The sequence below is a fragment of the Haemaphysalis longicornis genome, unplaced genomic scaffold, assembly GCF_048455015.1.
Source record: "Haemaphysalis longicornis isolate Haplotype H1 unplaced genomic scaffold, Haemaphysalis longicornis Haplotype H1 scaffold_4, whole genome shotgun sequence".
Taxonomy (NCBI): domain Eukaryota; kingdom Metazoa; phylum Arthropoda; class Arachnida; order Ixodida; family Ixodidae; genus Haemaphysalis; species Haemaphysalis longicornis.
Genome location: NW_027526361.1, coordinates 183908831 through 183928904, shown reverse-complemented (window position 1 = coordinate 183928904; position 20074 = coordinate 183908831). Strand labels below are relative to the sequence as shown.

The window sequence follows — 20074 nt, the reverse complement described above, 5'->3', positions numbered from 1 at the left end:
GCAGACAGTTCGTCGTTTAAGCAATTTTTCACTGGCCATTGTCTATGCCGTGCTCCGCTCGCCGCAGGCTGGCTGGACCTTCACAAAGTGAGCGGCAAAAGAGAACAATAGGTTAAGTTTATAATAAACCACAGTTTCGCGCATTAAAACAGCAAGACACTGAAATGTTGAGTGGCGTGGGCTCACCTCTTCAACAACGTCCCATGCATGGCGAACTGCGCTGCGCGGCGATGTCGTGAACTCGTCAGTCGAAACATGAACAGCCCTGAAATATATTTAGGCAGACAAATAATTCATAATAATACCGCTCACGCTACGAGGAGTGAAAATGGCAAGGAAAAATGAACCAGCTAGGTTACTCACACAAACAGGGACTCTCTTCCTTCGGTGCGATGATTAGCGGCGCTCAAAGTGAAGATGCATCTTGAAAAACACTGCTATGGGTGTACGGCATCATCGTCGCCACGTCTCGCGCTCTTGCAGACCACCTTACATTTCCAATTCAATGTACAGTCAGAGAAGACTGCGTGTGCAATCGACCAACACGCCTACACCGCCAACACCACGTTGAATACCACATATCCACTGTACGTCTATGGACTGGATCGTGGTTGTAATTCGAAACAATTTGCTACTTGTGTCAGAAAGTTTTCTTTATTGTTTGCTTGTTATCATGTTTTTTGATAACTGTATTTTGAATTGCTGATTGTAATATTCAAAGTTAACTGCTTCATAAATATTGTCACGTAGCCAAAGACGCCGCAGGTGTCTTGATGGCAAAACAAGTTTATTGGAGCGAACTTGTGCTCCCCAAACAACTCAAAGAATACACAGGCGGCGAAATGGCAGTCAACAAAGTGACGCGCGCAGACTGGTGCCGGCTCCGCGGGAGTTTATCTTTGGGCGCGAGTGTTTCTGGAACCGTCGAGAGAGAGAAAGAGAAACTTTATTGCGTGTCCGGCAGAGTGAATTAGGCCGTGGGGGTCGGCCCCGGTCCCGGACGGGTCGAGCCCGTAATGGCTTGCCCCACCGCAGGTCCTACCCGTTGTCGGGTCAGGGCTTCCTCCACCTGCCGGACGGCCTGGAGTTGTGTGTTGTATCTGAGAAGGTGATGGCTTCTCACACTTTTGGTGGCAATTCTTGTGCTTCAGAGTGTGTTTGTAGGTGAGTGCAATCGTTGAGGATGTGCGCTGTCGTAGTGGGGGCAGTCTTGTAGATGATGCAACGGTCGGTGTTGTATAGCGTTGGGCAGATGTATCTGGCGAGCACGGGTGTCAGGATCGAGTCCGTCTGTAGCTGGCGGTATAGCACGCCTTCGCGGCGCGTTAGTTGCGGGTGTGGGGCAGGGAGTCGCTGCCTGTTGTGGCGGTACCGTCGATTTACATCCAGAACAATGAAGATTATTCTAGGCTGTTCACGCCACTCGGAACGCTCTCCCTATCAGAAGAGATAACACATGCGGCACAGAAAGAAAGAATGGAAGACGCGCTTCCCTTGGCGCAGAGATAATACAGACCGGCGCAGCCGGGCGGTAAAAGCAAAACATAAATAAACAAACCCAATGCATGTTTCGCGGCATTACCCCCCTCTGAGTGCATCGACCCGGTGCTAACATAAGCGACAGTCCGAACAAATAAAATAGAGCGCACAAAAGAAAGATAGCGAGAGAAAGAGAAAGGCGAATGCCGGTCATAAAAGATCAGATTCTCTTAACCGCCGCGATTCGCGATTGCTGCAGTTTGCCAGCACTCACACACTTTGTAAGTGCCCTTCGCTGCATTTGGATGAAGCTCGCAAACATCCCCCTCGCGAGGAGCACGATCAAATGCAGAGCATTTCCGGGGGCCACGACGTTAAGTAGTCTGCGTTACGTTAATTTTGTTGCACCTGTGGCAACTGCTGACGAGAGAGAGCGGCGATGAGTGCGTTCCAGCCTCGCCGACACCCGCCTTTATCACGCCACGATCGCGCCACGCGCGCGCGATGCTGACGTCACGATCACGCCACAGATGTTGTTGATCCCGCGACGCGCGCGCCCCCACCTGTTGGGCGCGAACCGACCGCGGAGAGAGCGCGCGATGCGAGCGGAGAGTAGGCGAGGAGGAGCGGGGCTGACGAGAGAGCGCGGCGATGAGTGCGTTCCAGCCTCGCCGACACCCGCCTTTATCACGCCACGATCGCGCCGAGAGGGCGCACCTGCGAGCGATGCGGACTACTACGGACGCCTAGAACGGGTGACATCGTGAGTTAAAGAAATGCTCTGCATTTAAAATAAAAGTCCGTCATCGTGCGCAGAAAGGCTTTAAGCGAACCACGTGGACGACTCCGGGCCGCGTGCGTTGTCGTGATGTCCCGGAATCACCATCGTCACCTCGTAGGTAAGTTGGCCAACACGTTGTAGAATCCGGCAGGGTCCGAAATACCGTCGTAGAAGCTCTCACTGAGTCCACATCGTCGGATGGGACTCCAAACCTACACACGATCCCCTGGACGGTATACTCGGCGTCTCGGCGTCGGAGTTTGTAGCGTCCGGCATCCAGCAGCTGCTGGTCGTTTGTGCGAATTCAAGCGAGCTGGCGGGCCTCCTCGAGCGGACGCATGGCGTCAAGCATAGTAGTCGGCCGTCTTCCATAGACAAGCTCGAACGGAGTAATTTTTGTAGTTTCCTGGATAGCCGTGTTGTACGCAAACATGACATACGGGAGGACTTCATCCGAAGTGTTATGTTCAGCGTTGACGTACATAGACGGCATTCCGTTAGTCCGTTCGTTTGGGGGGTGGTATACGCCGTCGTTCTTTTGTGATCCGTGTTTGTGTAGCGTAAGATTCCTTGCATAAGCTCCGCAGTGAAGGCCGTTGCGCTGTCCGTGATGAGGACTTCAGGGGCTCCATGTCGCAGCACAACTTGGTTTATGAAGAACTTGGCGACTTCTTGTGCAGTCCCCCTAGGAAGAGCGGCGGTCTCTGCGTAGCGCGTCATGTATTCTGTCGCCACGACAATCCACTTGTTCTGGGATCGTGACGTAGGGAACGGGCCCAGAAGGTCCATTCCGATCTGTTGGAAGGGTCTCGGTGGGACGGCGATCGGTTGCAGAAGTCCGGCGGGTCTCGTCGGCGGCGTTTTTTGTCGCTTGCATTCACGGCAGCTCCGGACGTAGTGGGACACATCGGTTGTAAGGAGGGGCCAGTAGTACTTCGCCTTGATTTTTTCCAATAGTGCGTGCTGTGCCGAGATGTCCGGACGACGGGTGGTCGTGGCACGCTTCCAAAATTTCGTCACGAAGGTCTGCAGGGATTACAAGAAGATAATTCGTTCTCGTTCCGGCGTTGAAATTTTTCTTCACGAGGACGGAGTTTTAGAGGCTGAATGCTGGTAAGTTTCGTTTGAAGGACCTAGGCACGGCGACATTGCGTCCTTCAGTAGTCGATCATGACGCGTAACGCGGGGTCGGCACGCTGCTGGGCGGCTAGGTCGCTCTCAGTCACGACTCCGAAGAATGCGCTGTCTGCATCGGAGTCTTGAGATGGTGGGTCGACGGGGGCGCGGGACAGGCATTCGGCGTCGGAGTGTTTCCTGCCGGATTTATAGACGATTGTAACGTCAAATCCCTGTATGTGCAAGCTCCATCGCCCAAGGCGGCCAGAGGGGTCCTTCAAATTGGCGAGCCAACACAGCGCATGATGGTCTGTCACAACCTTGAATGGTCTACCATACACGTGTGGGCGAAATTTTGATATGGCCCATATGATAGCCAGGCACTCTTTCTCGGAGGCAGAGTATTTTTTCTCCTCCTTCGACAGACCATGGCTGGCATAGGCGATTACCTTTTCGCAACCACTTTGCTTTTGGACGTGGACGGCACCCAAACCTATATCACTGGCGCCCGTGTGCATTTCCGTTTCGGCGTTTTCGTCGAAATGAGCGAGCACGGGCGGGCTTTGCAGGCGTTGTTGCAGCTCGCAGAAGGCTTCCTCTTCGGCACTTCCCCAGCTGAAAGGTGTGCTATCTTTCGTCAAGCGTGTGAGTGGTTTTGCATTGCGTGCGAAGGTTGCGACGAAGCGGCGGTAGTATGCGCACAGTCCGAGAAATCTTCGCACGCCCTTCTTGTCCTTCGGTCTTGGGAAGTTGGCTATGGCTGAAGTTTTCGCCGGGTCAGGCCGGACTCCCGCGGCGTTGACGACGTGGCCCAAAAACGTGAGTTCCTCGTACGCGAAGCGGCACTTTTCAGGCTTCAGCGCTAACCCCGACGTACGGATGGCCTCGAGTACAGACTCCAACCTTGCAAGGTGTTCGTCGAAAGTCCGGGCGAATATTGTCGAGGTATACGAGGCAGATGTGCCACGTCAGGCCAGCTAGCAGTGTCCATGACTCTTTGAAACGTTGCTGGCGCCGTGCATAGCCCACACGGCATCACAAGCTTGAACTCGGGCCGTCCGGGGTTATCAGTCTTCTCTCGATCTCTCCCGTCCACTTCAATTTGCCAGTAGCCTGTCTTCAGATCCATCGATGAGAAGTACTTCGCGTGGCACTGAGGTGGTCGAGGGCGTCGTCGATTCGTGGCAAGGGGTAAACATCAATTTTTGTGATCTTGTTCAATCGCCGGTAGTCAACGCGCAGAACCTCAGTGTGCCGTCTTTTTTCTTCACGAGTACGACCGGAGCAGCCCAGGGGCTTTTCCATGGCTGTGTAATGTCGTCGCAGAGCATGTCTTCGATTTGGGTCCGGATGGCTTCCCGCTCGTGTGAAGATACGCGGTACGGTGACTGTCGGGTAGGTCGGGCCGCATCTTCGGTAATAATTCGGTGCTTCGTTAGGGGTGTCCGACGTAATTTTGAGTTCTACGAAAAACACTCGCTGTAGCGTAGTAGCAAATCCAATAATCTGTCCCGGTTTTCTTGCGGCATCGCCGTGTTCACGTCGAAAGGATGAGGCAGCTTGAAAGCGTCTGTGCGTGCGCGTTCAAAGTTGGGGACCGCGATCACTTGACTTGTTTCTTGCGTTTCTTCGAGGAACGCAATAGACCCTATGCAAAATGCGCCCCGCCATCTCACGTCGACTCCGGTAACTAGGTCCGCCATTTTGGTACGGTCGTTTGAAACCGAAACCAATTAGCAAAACATAGAAGGCGGGCATTGACCGCTCTTGGTGATGGACTACAATGCCGGAGCATTGCTTCGTGCCGCAGAGCACGCAATGCAGAATTACCGGTTCAAATGGAGAAAAGCTACGTGAAGTTCCACGCTTTTGAACGAACTTTGTGACGCGAACTGTGTCGGCGCGAGCAACCTTTGTGACACGCTGGGCGCGGTGCGCTTGGAGCGAATATTTGTCGTTGGTTCGCTAAGCGCGGGGTTCCGTAGTCGCTGTCCGTATGAAAAATACAGCTGCGTTGGAGTTCTCTTGTCCAGCCTTTGTATTCTAAATGAAGCCTGAGCGTGCGCCGCTTATTCACGCGACTGACAGCGGCGCTCGACCGGGAAAACAGTACCAACCACACGTTGCCAAAATTAGGCTGTTTCTTTAGTCGTCCCTGTGGCTCTGCGCCCGCTTCATTTCATTGTTAAATGGTACCGCTTAGCCCCTACACGAGCCTTTATCTTACCTAGGGCTGTAAACAAACTTTTCTTGCCGCACTACGCCGTCGAAAATTTCCTCTGTGGTGGGCGCGCACGGTATGGGAGTGTGTTGTTGGTTTCTTTACGTTGCATTTAGCCGCGTGTCGTTTCAAAAGTGGCGAACGCTGTTTTATGATGATCTAACGGTGGAAAATTCGAGCTTTTGCACTTGGTTCCCGATTTTTCGGGCTGAAAGGTTTGTTGTTACGTCAAGTTAACTTGGTGCCCATTGTCATTCCAGCAACGATGTATTTACTGTCGAATATTTTGCGACTAAAATACACACTCAATCCTCTAGTTTGTCACATGCTGGATGCATGCCTCCGACGTAATGATAGTGGCCATTGGTGTAGGTAGCTGAGACAATTTTCAAGTTTTATTCAAAAAGAAAACGGCCACAGTTGCATCAGGCTGCCGCGCATCAGCTTGAGAGCTTTTGCGTTTTTTGTATCCACAGTGAAAAATCCCAGTAAATTAAACTACTTCGCTGATTTGTAGCGCGTGCAGTATAGCAAACTGTGGATATAAATGGAACAAAAAGAAGCATTCGCGCACCCCTGCATGTCGCGGTCTAGTAAACACGACGTTGCCCAGCCTCTGCGTGCTCCTAAATGCTTGCTGGTAGCTCATAGGTGACCCTTCAGGTGCCATGCCAGTCCTTGTTTCTGTCACTGGCGGGGGGGGGGGGGGGAGGAGGAGGAGGCCAGCACAACTGGGGCAAAAAACTCATTCCCAAGGCTACCAAGTTTTCTCCCAAGCGCCTGCACGGCACTTTGTTGCTGCTCGCGTTGCTCCTGTACTCGACGTGCATCGAACAGACGCATTGGCGAGGGAAGGGAGGGGCCATTTTATCGCGGGCTTCTCCAGTCAATGTTTTGGACACTCGCTGGCTTGATGCCCTGCTGTCTCGGACGTCCCCACTGTTGTGGCAGCTCAGTGCACGCAAGCTTTGGTGGCGCCTCTTAAAACCTTCGGCTTGCAAGAGGGCGAGTAGGTGCACAGCAGCCAGGATGTGACTCCATGCTCCACTGCAACCCGCCGGGCACTCGCACGATGCCTCCCCAATCGCCCCACTGTCCGTCTCAAAGGTGAGGCACACAACTTAGGGCCGGCCACTTTTCTTCTGGGAGCGAAAGCAGCTGCTGAGCACATGGATGAGGCCCAACCTGCAAGAACAGAGAGAGTATCAGTAAATAACACTCAGTGAAGAACAGGACTAGTCCGCTACAGTTTATGGTAAAGGGACAGAGCAAAAAGAAGTGGCCGCAAGGAACAGACTCAAAATGACCAGATTTTGTGTCTTCCTTAACACTGTTGCAAGGGCAATAATCTACACCTCAAACAGCAATGATGTCAAAATTGTTTGTCAAGTTCCAGCGTGCAAGTATCATGCATGCTTTGTTAATGCATTTTTCAAGAGAAGGAAGTTTAACATTTAAAAACCTCAGCGTGGGTAATGATACCAGTACCCACATAATCGTGTTCGTCATAACTTAAGCAAGCAATAATATGATTATCTGGAACTCACTTCCAGAATCTTTCGAGATAAACAGGTAAACATTCGGGCTATACCGATGACCCATCGAATTAAAAAAAAATCTTCTAGTTCAGTGAGTTCGAGCTAACGAGGTTTTACTGCATTATCTATTCGTGCACACCAAAAACATGCGCTTTAGAAACAAACACAACCACCCCACCGCCAAAAAAGGAGAAGAAAGACACACACACAGATTTTTGCGCAGAACATGCGCAGTAAATAATGAAAACACACAAAAAAAGAAAATTCAAGGCGTATGTGCGCTTTTGTAGTTGACTTCGCCGCAAAGCACGGTTGCTTTGCGGCAAACGGGCGGGCGGACGACCGTCACGGAAAACGGCCGCAACCTTTCCGTAAACATCTTCGCCAAAAATCATCCCGTAAATTCGATGTACAGCATTTGAAAATACCTAATCCACCCACTAGCGGTATGGTCTGGCGATTGTCGCTTTCCTCTTTCAGAGTTACTGCAACAGGGTCGCCGCTGCACCTTTGCATGGTAAACAACGGTGAACGAAGTGCCATACAAATGCTCATGCCGGTTAGCGCGCGTCAAGTAAAAAACAAAGAAGGATTTACTTACTGCGAGTCGCACGTGTTTGTCCGCACCGATGAAGGCGAGCAATGCGCCTCGGTGGCTAGGCGGCATGCCCTGCTCCGGTGCCGCTCGAATGGGTCTTTGGCGCGGCACCCCGAGTGGTATGAGTCTTCGGACACAGTCGGCAGCGCAGACAAGTCCTTCGTCCACAATCCGCGGTCGGGAGCCGGAAAACGCCGTCCAGTTTGAGCCATACCGCGTTACCGTCACCTGCTCTTCCACAGTAAACAATACGAGACTTCCCGATCGGCGCCCGTACCAATATGGCCGACGGTTTCGTTTACATCAGTGTTGCTAGATCACCAAGCAATTTCGCATAGGGTCTATTGCAGCGCCTTTGTTTAGATGCTGGTACTCCTCGGTGAACTTAGTGACCAAAACGTGGAATTTGCGTTGCTTAAAGCGCGCAATGCCTTTTGCGACGGAGACACCGCGGCTGAGAAGCAAACTTCGGTCCCTCTCTTCAATAGCGTCGATGCCAGGAGCAGCACCCTCACAGTAGGCGGTGATCATCAAGCTTGCGCGGAGTGGCAGGGTGACGTGATCGTCGGCGATCCCTTCAGCAGCATGGTGTTCGGGGCTCGGCTGCGGCGTCGTGGAGTGATCGGAGGAAAAAGTTATCGACTTGGTCTGCAGATCAATCATTGCGCCATTGTCCGTCAAAAAGTCCATTCCGAGAAATTACGTCGCGGGAGCAGTTAGGCAAAATGACGAACGCAGCAGGGTACGTGGGGAGAGAGAGAGAGAGAGAGAGAGAGAGAGAGAGAGAGAGAGAACCACTTTATTTTACGGCTGGGTCAGGGGGAGGAGGTGGCGGTGGCCCAGAGGGTCTCCGCGACCTGTTGGGCCCTGGAGACGAGGGTGGTCTGGGTCTCCAGGGTCGAGCTCCACAGGGCCTGCTCCCAGTGGGTGGGTGTGGGGAAAGGGGGAAAAGGGGAGCGCGGGCAGTCACAGAGAGAGTGTAGTTCAGAGTCCCGGGCGCCGCAGAGTAGGCAGAGTGGGGAGGGGAACAGGGAAGGGTGTGAGTGGGAGAGGGAGGCTCTGCAGGGGAAGGAGTGCGTTTGGAGGAGGCGCCAGGTTCTGGCCTCCTCCTGTGTGAGGCTGGGGTGCGGGGGGGGGGGGGGTGGGGATAGAGGCGACGGAGGAGGCGGTAATGTGTGATTTCCCGGTACGAGATGAGAATGTCCCGGGAGCTGGGAAGGCCGTGGTTGGTCTCCAACGAAGGGCCTGCTCGGGTGGTCATAGCTCGAGCTTCTCGGTTGGCCGCCTCGTTGGCACCTATTCCCGTATGGGCGGGGACCCACAACAAGACCACGAGGTGAGGAGGGGGTTTTCGGGGTAGAATTTGGAGGGCAATTTTAGATATCCGACCAGCTTGGAAATTTCTGATTGCGGATTGTGAATCTGACAGGATGGTGTCTGGACAGGGGTCTTGGGCTAGGGCGAGGGATATGGCCGCCTCCTCCGCCGCTGTGGCTGAACTCGTGAGGACAGTGAGGGAGTCCTGAGGTGTGCTATCCTCGGAGAGCGTTACTATGGAGAATGCAGCTCGGGAGGGGTAGCTAGCAGCGTCTACGTAGATGGTATGGGGTGAGGGGGGGTGCAGGCGTTGCAGGTTCACTGCGCGTGCAGCACGTCTGGCTGCATGTAATGTGGGGTGACAGTTGCGAGGTAGTGGCTTAATTCTTATGAGTTGGCGAAATTCTCTAGGGATGGGGACGGAGGATGGGGGGAGGATAGGGGTTGAGATGGAGAGTCGAGCGAGTATGGAACGCCCAGAGTGGGTGCGGGCCAGTCGTTGGATTTGGGCCGTGCGGTGGGCTTCGATGAGTTCAGACGTGGTGTTATGTACGCCAAGCTGAAGGAGGCCGTCGGTAGGGGCATTTGGTGGAAGCAAAAGAGCAGCCCTATAGACTTTGCAGAGAAGGCAGTCCGATTTGGCTTTCTCTGATACGGTGAGCCTGCAGTATGGGAGATGATACGTGAACCTGCTAATTACGAAAGCATGGAGCAGCCGAAGTCGCTCGGGCTCCGTGAGGCCGTGGTGCCGAGATGTAATACGTGTGAGGAGTCCTATGGTGTGAAGTGTGTGTGAGCGGAGTCGTTGAAAGGTGAGCCTATTGCCGCGGTTCCCTTGTATAGTGATGTGAAATATACGTATGGAGGAGACGATAGGCACTCGTGTGTTGTCAATCCAGACGGTGATGGGGGGCGCAGTGGGTGGGCGTGGGCGGGTGGGATGTAGGATGAGAAGTTCTGATTTGTGCGGTGAACATGATAGACCGATTGTGCGGGCGACTGTACTCACAGTTTCTGCTCCTAGCTGCAGCGTCTCTTCGATGTGAGCATCACTGCCACTGGTCATCCAGAGGGTGATGTCATCGGCGTATACAGAAGTGTGTAGGTTGGGGATAGTTAGTAGAGCGGTGGCCACAGGGATCATAGCGAGGTTAAACAGAAGGGGGGATATAACCGAACCCTGAGGTGTGCCGACTGGTGGTAGGGGGGAAGAGGTCTGAGGTAAGGGGCCCTAAACGAAGGGTTGCTGTGCGGTTACTGAGAAAGGAGGCGACATAGTAGTAAGTGCGAGATCCCAGGTTGAGGGAATTTAGAGACCGTAGGATGGGTGCGTGAGAGACGCTGTCGAATGCTTTGTGCAAGTCGAGGGCTAGAATAGCCGCACTGTCGCTCTTGGATGGGGAAAGAAGTAGGTCATCGTGCAGTTGAAGGTGGGTGTCCTGAGTGGAGAGGCCGGGGCGGAAGCCGGTGAAGTTGTGTGGGAGAAGGTCGTGATCTTCTAGGTAGGTTGTGAGGCGGCTTGTGATAACGTATTCAAGGAGTTTTCCTAGACACGAGGTGAGGGATATCGGACTGAGGTGTTCGATTTCGACGGGTTTATTGGGTTTCGGTATCAGGGAGATGTCGGCATGGCGCCAGGAATTGGGGAGGGTGCCAGATCGCCAGTGGTGGTTGAACAGGTTCAAGATGGTGTCGAGGGTGCATCCGTCTAGGTTACGTAGGAGTTTATTAGTTATGTTATCTGCTCCGGGGGCTGTTTGGCGCCGAAGTTCTGTGATTGCATGTTCGATCTCTGCGATGGTGATGTCGGCGTCGAGGGTGGTGTTAGGCAAGCCCGCGTATGTACCCGTAGGAGTACAGGTGGTTCTGAGGGGAGGGGGATGTATTGGGACCGGAGTTCGGAGATCAGCTGGGCTGCGGTACCAGGGTATGTGTGGATAAGGGAATGAATGCGGGATGATGTGTATTCTTTGGTAGTGGTGGGGTCGAGTAAATGTCGTAGTAGCGCTCACGTGCGTTTCATGGAGAGCCCACCGCGCATATCGTCGCATATTTTGTACCAGTGAGCTGGGGTGAGTGCTGCTGCGTGTTCTTGAATTTGTGTTTGGAGGTACGCAAGCTTGCGGCGCAGGACACGTCTGTGTTTGCGGGTGTGCCACCTACGCTCGATGCTACGATATGCTTCCAAAAGGTGCGTCATTCGGATGTCGGCAAGGGCAGGGGGTATTTCGGGGTCGACGGGGGTGTCATAAGAAGTCTTGACGCGGATTATTTTCGCGAGCCAACCGTTTAAGTCCGATTCAGAAAAGGTTTCGGGAGGTGGCAGTTCGGCGCATTCGGCGCGAAAGGCGTCCCAGTCCGTGACGTGGTGAGAGGTGATCGGAGATGATAGCCGATGAGAAAGCTGAAGTGTCGTTTGGATGATGTTGTGGTCGCTTCCCAAGTTGTTGGGGGTGGGTAGCCAGGTGGTGTGTGGGAGGTGGCTGGTGAGTGATAGGTCTGGGGTCGTGTCTCGTTGGGCGCTGTTGCCGATGCGGGTGGGGGTGGGGGGGTCGGTTTCGAGGGTGAGGCGGAGGGATTGGATTGCTTCCCAAAGTAGGCGCCCTTTGCGGGTGGTGTGGCTATATCCCCAGGCGGGGTGCGGTGCATTAAAGTCGCCTAGTATGAGGAGGGGGTTTTTGTTGGCGACGTGGAGGGCTGCTTTGAATAGGGGATGGAAGTTGTGCGAGTGTTCTTTGGGGGCGCTATAAATATTGAGGATGTACAGAATGGGCTGTGGGGGTTTGGGTGGATAAACGGCGATTAGCACATGTGGAATAGGAGACGTGGGAAGGGTGATGATAGCTGTGTGGAGGTTGCGGTGAACCAGAGTGGAGATAGATGGGAAATCGGGTGATTGAAATGATTGAAACCCAGGGAGTTTGACTTTAGTAGAAGGGCCTGTTTCTTGGAGCGCGATGACTACCGGAGGCGTGGGCAGGGTGGATAAGAGGGTCTGTAGGACTGCTCTTTTGTGGGCGAAGCCCCTGCAATTCCATTGCCAAATTTGGCAGGCTTCATATATCTTCTTCCAAGTCATCGTCGTCAGGGAGAGGGGCAAAGTGGGTGGGGTCAGAGATTGACGGGGCGAATTTGGAAGGTAGTAGTTCCTTCATGCATGTAAGGAGTTCCGTATGGAGGGAAGTAATTGAGTCTTGCATTTCTGTCTGGGTTGCTACGATGGTTTGGTGGAGGTTTAAGTACTCTTGTCGTTGTGTCTCAAAAGCTTGTGCTAGGTGGGGGGGATTTTGTCTGACTTGTCGTAACCCTCTTCTGGTGAAGGGGCTTTGCGTTTGACAGGTGGCGTTTGGGTGGGGACGGTGGTTGGGTCGAGGTTGGGCTCGTGGGGGTGGGGGGAGTGGAGGGGGTTGGGGTTGGCTGTGTTGCTGCTGGCGGAGTAGTGCGTTTTCTTGTCGAAGGCGACCTCTGCTCGAAGTGATTGGATTTCCTTGATGAGTGCTTCATATTGTGAGGGGATGGTGGGTGTGGTAGTTGTGTTTGCGAGAGGGAGGGTTGAGAGAGGGAGCAGACCCCGGGAGCTCACCTGAGTTGATGAGCAGCTGATGGTGGGTCCTGCTGTTGACGTGAGGACTTGGCTGTAGGTCTTCGACGAGTAGGAAGAAGCGAGAGGTGCCGTGCCGGATGCAGTTGGGGAGTTTTTGGCTCGGTCCGACTGGGAATTCCGGTATGGGGATGGTTTCTGGGTGCACCGCGGCTGGAACCTTTTGGCGCAGCCTGCTGTTCCTGTGCTGTGGCCTTCTCCGCAGAGAATGCATGACGGCTTGCAGGGGTGCTGTTCGGCCGGGTTGGTGGTGCCGCAAGTGGTGCAGCGTGGGGTAGGTGGCAGGTTTGGGCAAACGTCTCTCCTGTGTCCGGGGGTCCAGCAGTTAAAACATGCTTCAGACTTGCGTTTGAAGGGGTAGCAGCGGAGGAGGGCGGCTCTGTAGCGTACCCAGTAAGGAACCAGGGTGCCGTTGAAAAGTATTTGAACAAGGTGAGTGTTGTGCAGGCGTTTGACGTCGAGAATTTGCAGAGCCGGGTTGTAGTCCACAAGACTGCGTAGGATGGTGTCCGAGTCGTCAGAGGGCGGTACGTCAAAGAGCACGCCGACGGTGGTGTTGGCGGGGGGAGGTATATGGTTGGCCAGGGGATACGTGGCGTCTTGATAGCGCAGGGAGGAGAGGGCAAGGTATTTATGGGCTCTTTCTTCCGAAGGAGTGCTGAGTATGATGAAGTTGGAACGGTGGTGTATTCGCAGTTGGTCTTCCGGCGTACGGGGTACCTGCGCCTGTTCTTGGATTATATCAGCGAGGTATGGTGTAGATATGGTGTGGAGCGCCAGGCCTCCTTGAGGGCGGAGTATGATCTTGATGTCGTCTGCAGGAAGGGGCTCAGCTGGCTGCGGGGGCTTTGGGGTGGGTCGGCGTTTGCGGCGATGTGGCGGCGGTGCACCGCCGCTGGTGACGTTGGGGCTTTGCGTGGTGGGGGAGTTAGGGGTGGGGTGGCCTTGGTGCGCGAGCTGTTTCGGCGGATGCGTACCCAGCCCGGCTCGTCGAGGACGGCCGGGTCGATGGGCTGGCCTTCTACGACGCATTCCATAGCGGACGCCATCGCTGCGCTTGTCGGAGAGGCGAGCGAGCGCGCCAGGCAACGCGGGGCGATGCGGTGTTAGGCGAGCGCAGCTGACGTGGCAGACGCCGCCGCTGCTGGCGAGTCGGGGTCTTTCCAGGTAGCGTTAGGCTTAGCGTCCGGCGAAAACGTGGTCCCACAAGAATCGGGTCGAATCTTGGGCTTGGGTGATAGGGGCTCACCTTGAATGGTATGAGGCGAAAGCGGGCGTCTAGAAGAAGGTCGTGGGGCAGGATTTGGGCGGCTGGCACGCTGCGGTAGGCTCATAGAGCTTCCGAAGCAGGAGCGTAGCGAACCTGAGTCCACACAGGTCGGCCACCAGGGTACGTGGTGCCGTCTATGGTGACGCGCGATGTGTACGTTCCACTTGGCGTTACGAGATGAACTCCTGCTGTGCGTATGTGCGGACAGTCCCATCTTGTCGGAACTTTCCTTAGCTTAGACGCGAATGACCCGCTCATTACCGAGTCGATGAGGGCTCCCGTGTCGATGAGGGCGACGACGTCAAAGTTGTCGATTGACAACTGAACGTCGGACGCCGCTTTCCTCGAGTTTGGCGTGCGTCGGGGCGTCGTATTTGGATTGGTTGGTTGGTTGGAACCAAAAATCAGTGGCGCGTACCCACTCTGGGGGATTGGCCAAGTCAGATTGGGGAAACTGGTCAAGAATTCAAACTAAGGGTAAAATAGAGCTGTGGAGTGTGAGGGAAGTGATGTTCGCAATTTCGAGGGGAGAAAAACTATAACATACTGAAGTAAAAACAGATACTACACGTACCAGAGAAAGAAAGTACGAAGTGTCTTTTGTGCGTGTTGGCGGTCGGGAACTATGCGTCGTCATTGTTGTCGTCTTCTCAGCGGCAGGCTTGGTCATGTCGGGTACGCGTTCCTCCGTGCTCGTCCTGTGCCGTTTGCACTTAAAGGAGTACTGACACGAAATTTCAAAGCTGAGATAACTATGTAAAACGCTTCCTTTTTATCAGGAGATATCTCCCAGCAAGTTTCAACAGCAACCGTTCAGCGAAACATATTTAAAATCCATTTTAATCTTCGCCCGCACGAGAAAGCCCAGAGCGGGCCGACGTGACATCATCTGCTACGTGCCCCAAACTGCTGACGTCGGGGCTCCCGTGACGAAGCCGACGCGCTGGCTGTGGTTGGCGCGCGCTGCTCGGGCGTGTGTACACGTCATGGTTTTGGGACTGACGTCATGCTGCCCGGGCCGCTTATTTCTAAAATGCAGGGAGCCCAGCGCATAGCAACCATACCGACACAGGATTGGCTGGTTTCAGAGGAGCGACGCCGAAACGTCACACATAGCAACGCCGGCAGGTACCGTACTCTCGGCGTCAGGGACGTTGGAGCGGCCGCGGCTGCCCGATTCCGGAACTAAGCGAAAAGTGACTATTCGGGGAGCGAACCTGCCGCTGCGATATTTCTACTACTTCGCGGAAGCGGTGGAGCGCCGAGCGACGGCATCCTTTGAGTTTGCATGAGCGCGCGATTTAGACCGCACGTGAGCGTTCGAGTATCGAGGAGCGATATCGCCGCTAGTTACGTCTGGGGAAGTCATCGGAGTAGAGCCGTAGAGCCACCGTCGGAGTAGCGCCCAGTGCTGCAACGAAGGGTGAGTGCGCTCTCCTCACACTGCCATTTTGGCTTGCTGCTGAACTGTTATAATCACAGTGTGCTGATGAATTGTTTTCGTGAAATTTCTCTCGTCCTTGCGCGCACGGAAGGGGGCAGCGTAGTGTGGATGTCTGTAATGTAGATCAGATATTGCACGGCGTAAAACACTGGTTTCTTTGCGCGTGGTTACGAAGATGATCTCGAGTCAGCGCGAACGGATTATTAAGCTGAAATGCGATCTCAGCTTGTTCTGCTGTTTTCTGTACACGCACTCGTGAACTGGAGCTGTGCAGTGCCGGTGTCTTAATTAAAAAAAAAAAACGTGCATCGAGTTTTACAAGCCGGCTAATTTTTGGCACTAAGAAAGGCGGCTAATTTTAGGCACTAAGAAAACTCATTAAGAGGATCCTCTAATTTTGTTAGCTATGATGCCAACGTGACTACCCTGGAAGTCACTTTCAGCACAGCTTCCGACGTTGCAAGTCAGGCATCCTGCCAAGGAGACTTAAATTTTTCAATACATGAAACCACTTCATCTCATTTAATGCACCCTCCCGGCCCCTTTCTTAATTGAATTTGAGCCGCTGTGGTTCAATTGAAGCTTCAAGCTTGGCCTAAATAATGGCAAACCTGCAGGGAAGTTCTTGTTTTGATATTTGTTACACTTTTGAACGATCCAAGCAGTGCAATGTTTCTGCTCGACAAACATGCACTGTATAGGCGTGAATCTACATGTAACTTGTATTTTGGCGAGGTGATGCTTGCATTTTTCATGATGGATGCATTTTTTTGAACTCCTCTCCTGCAGGTGGTGCCCGTATCGGTGGGCAGAGAGAGGCCCTACGGATGATGAGCACCTAGTGCACGTGGTTCCTCAGGGCCCAGCTGGCACGAGGTGTGTGCGACTGGTTCCTGCGCTCCTTTTATGGGGCGTCCCTGTTTTGGCAGTACTTGTCAATGCCATCAAGCAACACAAAATATAGTGCCTTTGCAGACATAAGAGCATTGGATAAAAGTGCAGCCTCTCGCTGTGCTTGTGAATCACAAACATGGCAGCTATGCCGACGTCAGGGCAAGCTATCTGTGGTTCCTTGTGTTGTCCTATCTATACACATTTGAGCAGACATTTTAAACAAAGTTCTACCTGCCGGTATCACTGATAGTTGGGCGCTTTGTAATAAATATCTGTGCCTCAAAGCTGTTATGCTTGCATTCTTTTGCAGGCTTGCCACCATTTGCTGGCATAATGTCTACAGCGGAGCCACCAGAGTGCATCAGAGATGACGCAGCTTCATCCAGTGAGCTCGAAGTTTTGCGCGCCAACCTGCAAGATGAAGGCTCAGCTTGCCACTGGGTGGAGGAGTATGGCCTCCGGACAAACACATCATGGATTGTGGAGTCTGTGCAGTCAACAGCAAGGTGTCAAAAGTGAGAATTGTAATAACTAGCGGGATCACAATTCTGCTTCTTTGAAAGACCATAGTGCACATGCAGATGGGTGCCCCACATTTTTTGAGGAGTGTTGTGGTAATCGTCCAACTTGAAAACACCGCAGCTCTACATTTTGTGTTCCACCCCATTCCTCTCGAAAACACCATGACAAACAAAGTATATGTGCGGGTGATTGGGTCAGAATAACAGTGTTATCACGTTAGTGCACACTTCAAAACCAAGCTACACGTTGTTACATTGCGGTAGGACAAGTTCCCCAAACCAAGGTTAAAGGTGAAAAGATGTATTCACCTGTCAGCCATCAAAGAACTGAAGCAAAGCTACGTGCCACACACAGCTTTGTGTATGTGGCGGAGGAGGGTTGCACATACATTCGCAGGAGGAGGCTAGCTCAGTGCTATGCCTCACTGCCCTAGTGTCATCTTCTCATGACATGAGAGCCCCTTAAGAAAGAGAACTGCCAAACTTGTAAGAGCACCATAACCTGCAAGTTTGTTAGTTCCTTTAATTTGATATTGTTAGTCTTACAGCAAATATTTACACGAAGCAAATTTTCACACAAGCTTCTGCATTTGATGCTCATGGACAAGATCCAAGGAAAGGACGGAGGGTAGCTGTAGTCATACACCCAAACCTCCATATTAGCTCCTGTGGCTCGCTATGTCATCGTACCGTGACAGATGCCAAGGAGCTAGCTGTCGCTTTAGAAGCAGCAGAACATTTCTGGACGGGCCATTCACACCAATTTCCCATTTGCAAAAAAACTTGTAGACACTTTCTGACCAGACAAGTAAGCCACCACACACTTTGTGTACAGCCTCCCAAATTTTTAACAATATAGCGGGAGCGACGATCGATCGGCATGTTAGCGCCTTATCAGCAGCGAAATAGGCAAGAGTACGCACATGCGCATAGGGCTATTGGCTGTACGAGTACCGTCTGCTATGCTGTCTCCTTGAGAGTGGTACACTCCCTGCCACTGCATGTGAATAACTGTTCATGAGAAACCGTGGTTATTGGATGCACATGGGCATATCAAATGCGCGTGTGATTTTTTTTTTCCGGGTCATTTGCCCCCTCCTAGCGTGAGGAATGTCATGGAAAAGATAAATAAAAGTAGAACAGGACCAGTGTTATGGCTGGAATAGCCATAGGCTGCTTTGCAATATAATGTGATGAATAAGAAATCTGATAACAATAAAACACAGTGCTTAGCTACTTTTTGCGGTACCGAAACGACCTTGCAAGATAAGAAAAATCAGGGGGTGTGTTGTCTTGAGGAGAACAGCATAGCAGATGACACTCCCACAACAGATAGTTTTAGGCGCATGCGCGTACTCTCGCCTGTTTGGCCAGGGAACACCGTGATAAGGTGCTGACATGCCGATCAGTTGTCGCTCCTGCTATATTATTAAAAATTTGTGAGGCTGTACTCTTCCAGACTAAAGGCGGTGTACCCCAACAACCTCAGCATCCACCTAAGATACAACACAGGAGCCTGTGGGGCCCAGCACACTCGGGAATATACTGCAAACCAAGCACCTGATGATTAGGACCTTGAAGAACCCATGCCACTCCCCAGGGCAGCATATTACCGTGGTATCAGGAAAAGATACCCTGTGCCACACGAATCCCTCACGAGGGCAGAATCCACCAACTGGAGACAGCCGCAGACAAGTACGTTCTCAAACTTAAAGGAGCCATGAAGAGAAAATACAATTTCGTTTAATTTGAAAGAACTAGGATTCAGTATCTCACTCAGCTCCATTACAGCCTCGAAAGATGTTTTTTAACCAAAAAAAAAAAAGCAAGAAGTATTTAAAAACTTTCAAATTTGGCGCCACATTGACGTGTTATGAGCAAGAATGATGTCATGCGGGCCAACAATAAAACACAATTTTCAGTGTGTTAACTGCACTTTAGCATTCAAGTGATGCGGTCAAATGGAACTAGAGGCCCCATTACAGACGTCCAGTCATGTGTCATCACGACGGCTCAGTTAGGCGGCCGCCAATCGCACAAACAAGGTTCCGTGACGTCATAGAAAATTGGCTTGGGAAATTGGCTAGGGGGCCGCGACTGCTTCACACGTTTTCTTTCATATCTCCGTTATTCGTTCAAAGATTGCGATGATATTGGTATCATTGTTATTGGAACTAAGCAGTCTTTCTAATAAACCCAGCTTGTATTTTGTCTTCATGGCTCCTTTAAACACGCTGAGTACAATTTACCCTACACTATATGCCCACTGGGCCATCAGGAAAAATCCACACCGCATGGGAATGCCAAAGCACAATGGCTGTCCCCAAAATCGGAAACCCTAATGCGGAGCAATGGGTGGCACTGCTGGCCAGCAACTGCTGTGATGACCAGATCGGTCTGACCCAGCGGGCACATAAAGCAGTAGAGGCCGTTGGAGCCCTGAACCAGTTGTAAATGCCCGTGCTGACCCCATCGTGAGCTGCAGCACGTGGCACAGGAACCCAAGTGGGGTGCCACCCAACGACTAACAAAATATAAATAAACATTTTCCTAGTCCAGTCTGTTCAAATCAACTTTTTAACTGCAAAGCTGTAGTTACTGGCCTTAATTCCCATGTTGCAAAAAACTCCCAGAGTGCATACCCACTGAGAGAGATTGGCTGAAAGAGAGGGCCAAAAAAAAAAAAAAAAAATCTCCAGTGTTCATTCTATTTGTGGCAACACTTGCTCGAAATGACAGACACGTCATAGCGTACACCCCTCGTTCATTTGTCCTCGTGTTGTTGTGCACACAAGCTCAGTAAAAAGAGCCCTTGCACGTAGCAGTGTTTAAAAGACATGCGGCTTGGGAGAGACCACTGTGGCCACCGCATTTTGTAGAAGCCATTATGGATCACGAGAGACATTGCTACAAGTGTGCCCAGTCCTTCCCGAGACGACTTACAGATCCAACCGCTGACTCGAGTCGATGACAAAGAGCTGATGAAAGTCTACGATGCTGAGAATGACTTTTCATCCACCACTCGCCGCAAAGACAACAAAAACCTGTTCAATGCACATGGCGACAATTGCTAGCACCACGCCTATGCAAATAAGCAACAATACTGAAACTTAACCATGTGCCCGGCAATGCTCACCTAAAACAGCCTCGCCCTCCCAGTCTTGTGCATGAGTGCAAGCTTCCCTGGATTTATTTTTTTGTTTGTTTCCAGTCGTTTACTGAACTATAAAAACCAATCTGTGCCCTGTTACCCAACATTGTCGGCTGAAAGTGGTAGACCAGGGACACAAGACA

General features: G+C 52.3%; 1 protein-coding gene and 1 long non-coding RNA gene across 3 annotated transcripts in view; one reads left to right on the top strand and one right to left on the bottom strand.

The window, feature by feature from the left end:
- Nucleotides 1-6341: 6341 nt before the first annotated feature.
- LOC144180697 (uncharacterized) lies at nt 6342-8018 on the bottom strand. The gene is made up of 2 exons (XR_013324513.1): nt 7737-8018; nt 6342-6782 (listed from the first exon to the last, which is right to left on the bottom strand). It is a non-coding gene; the product is annotated as an uncharacterized LOC144180697 (long non-coding RNA).
- A 6917-nt stretch (nt 8019-14935) lies between these two features.
- LOC144179560 (uncharacterized) overlaps nt 14936-20074 on the top strand; it is a 21649-nt gene continuing 16510 nt past the window's right edge. The window contains exons 1-3 of one of the 2 annotated variants that reach the window (XM_077707963.1): nt 14936-15344; nt 16155-16241; nt 16570-16774. In XM_077707963.1, coding sequence (XP_077564089.1) covers nt 16593-16774 — 182 coding nt within the window. In that variant the 5' untranslated portion in view covers nt 14936-15344; nt 16155-16241; nt 16570-16592. Of the gene's footprint in view, nt 15345-16104; nt 16242-16569; nt 16775-20074 lie in introns of those variants that run through there. The other variant, XM_077707964.1, reaches the window with a different exon arrangement.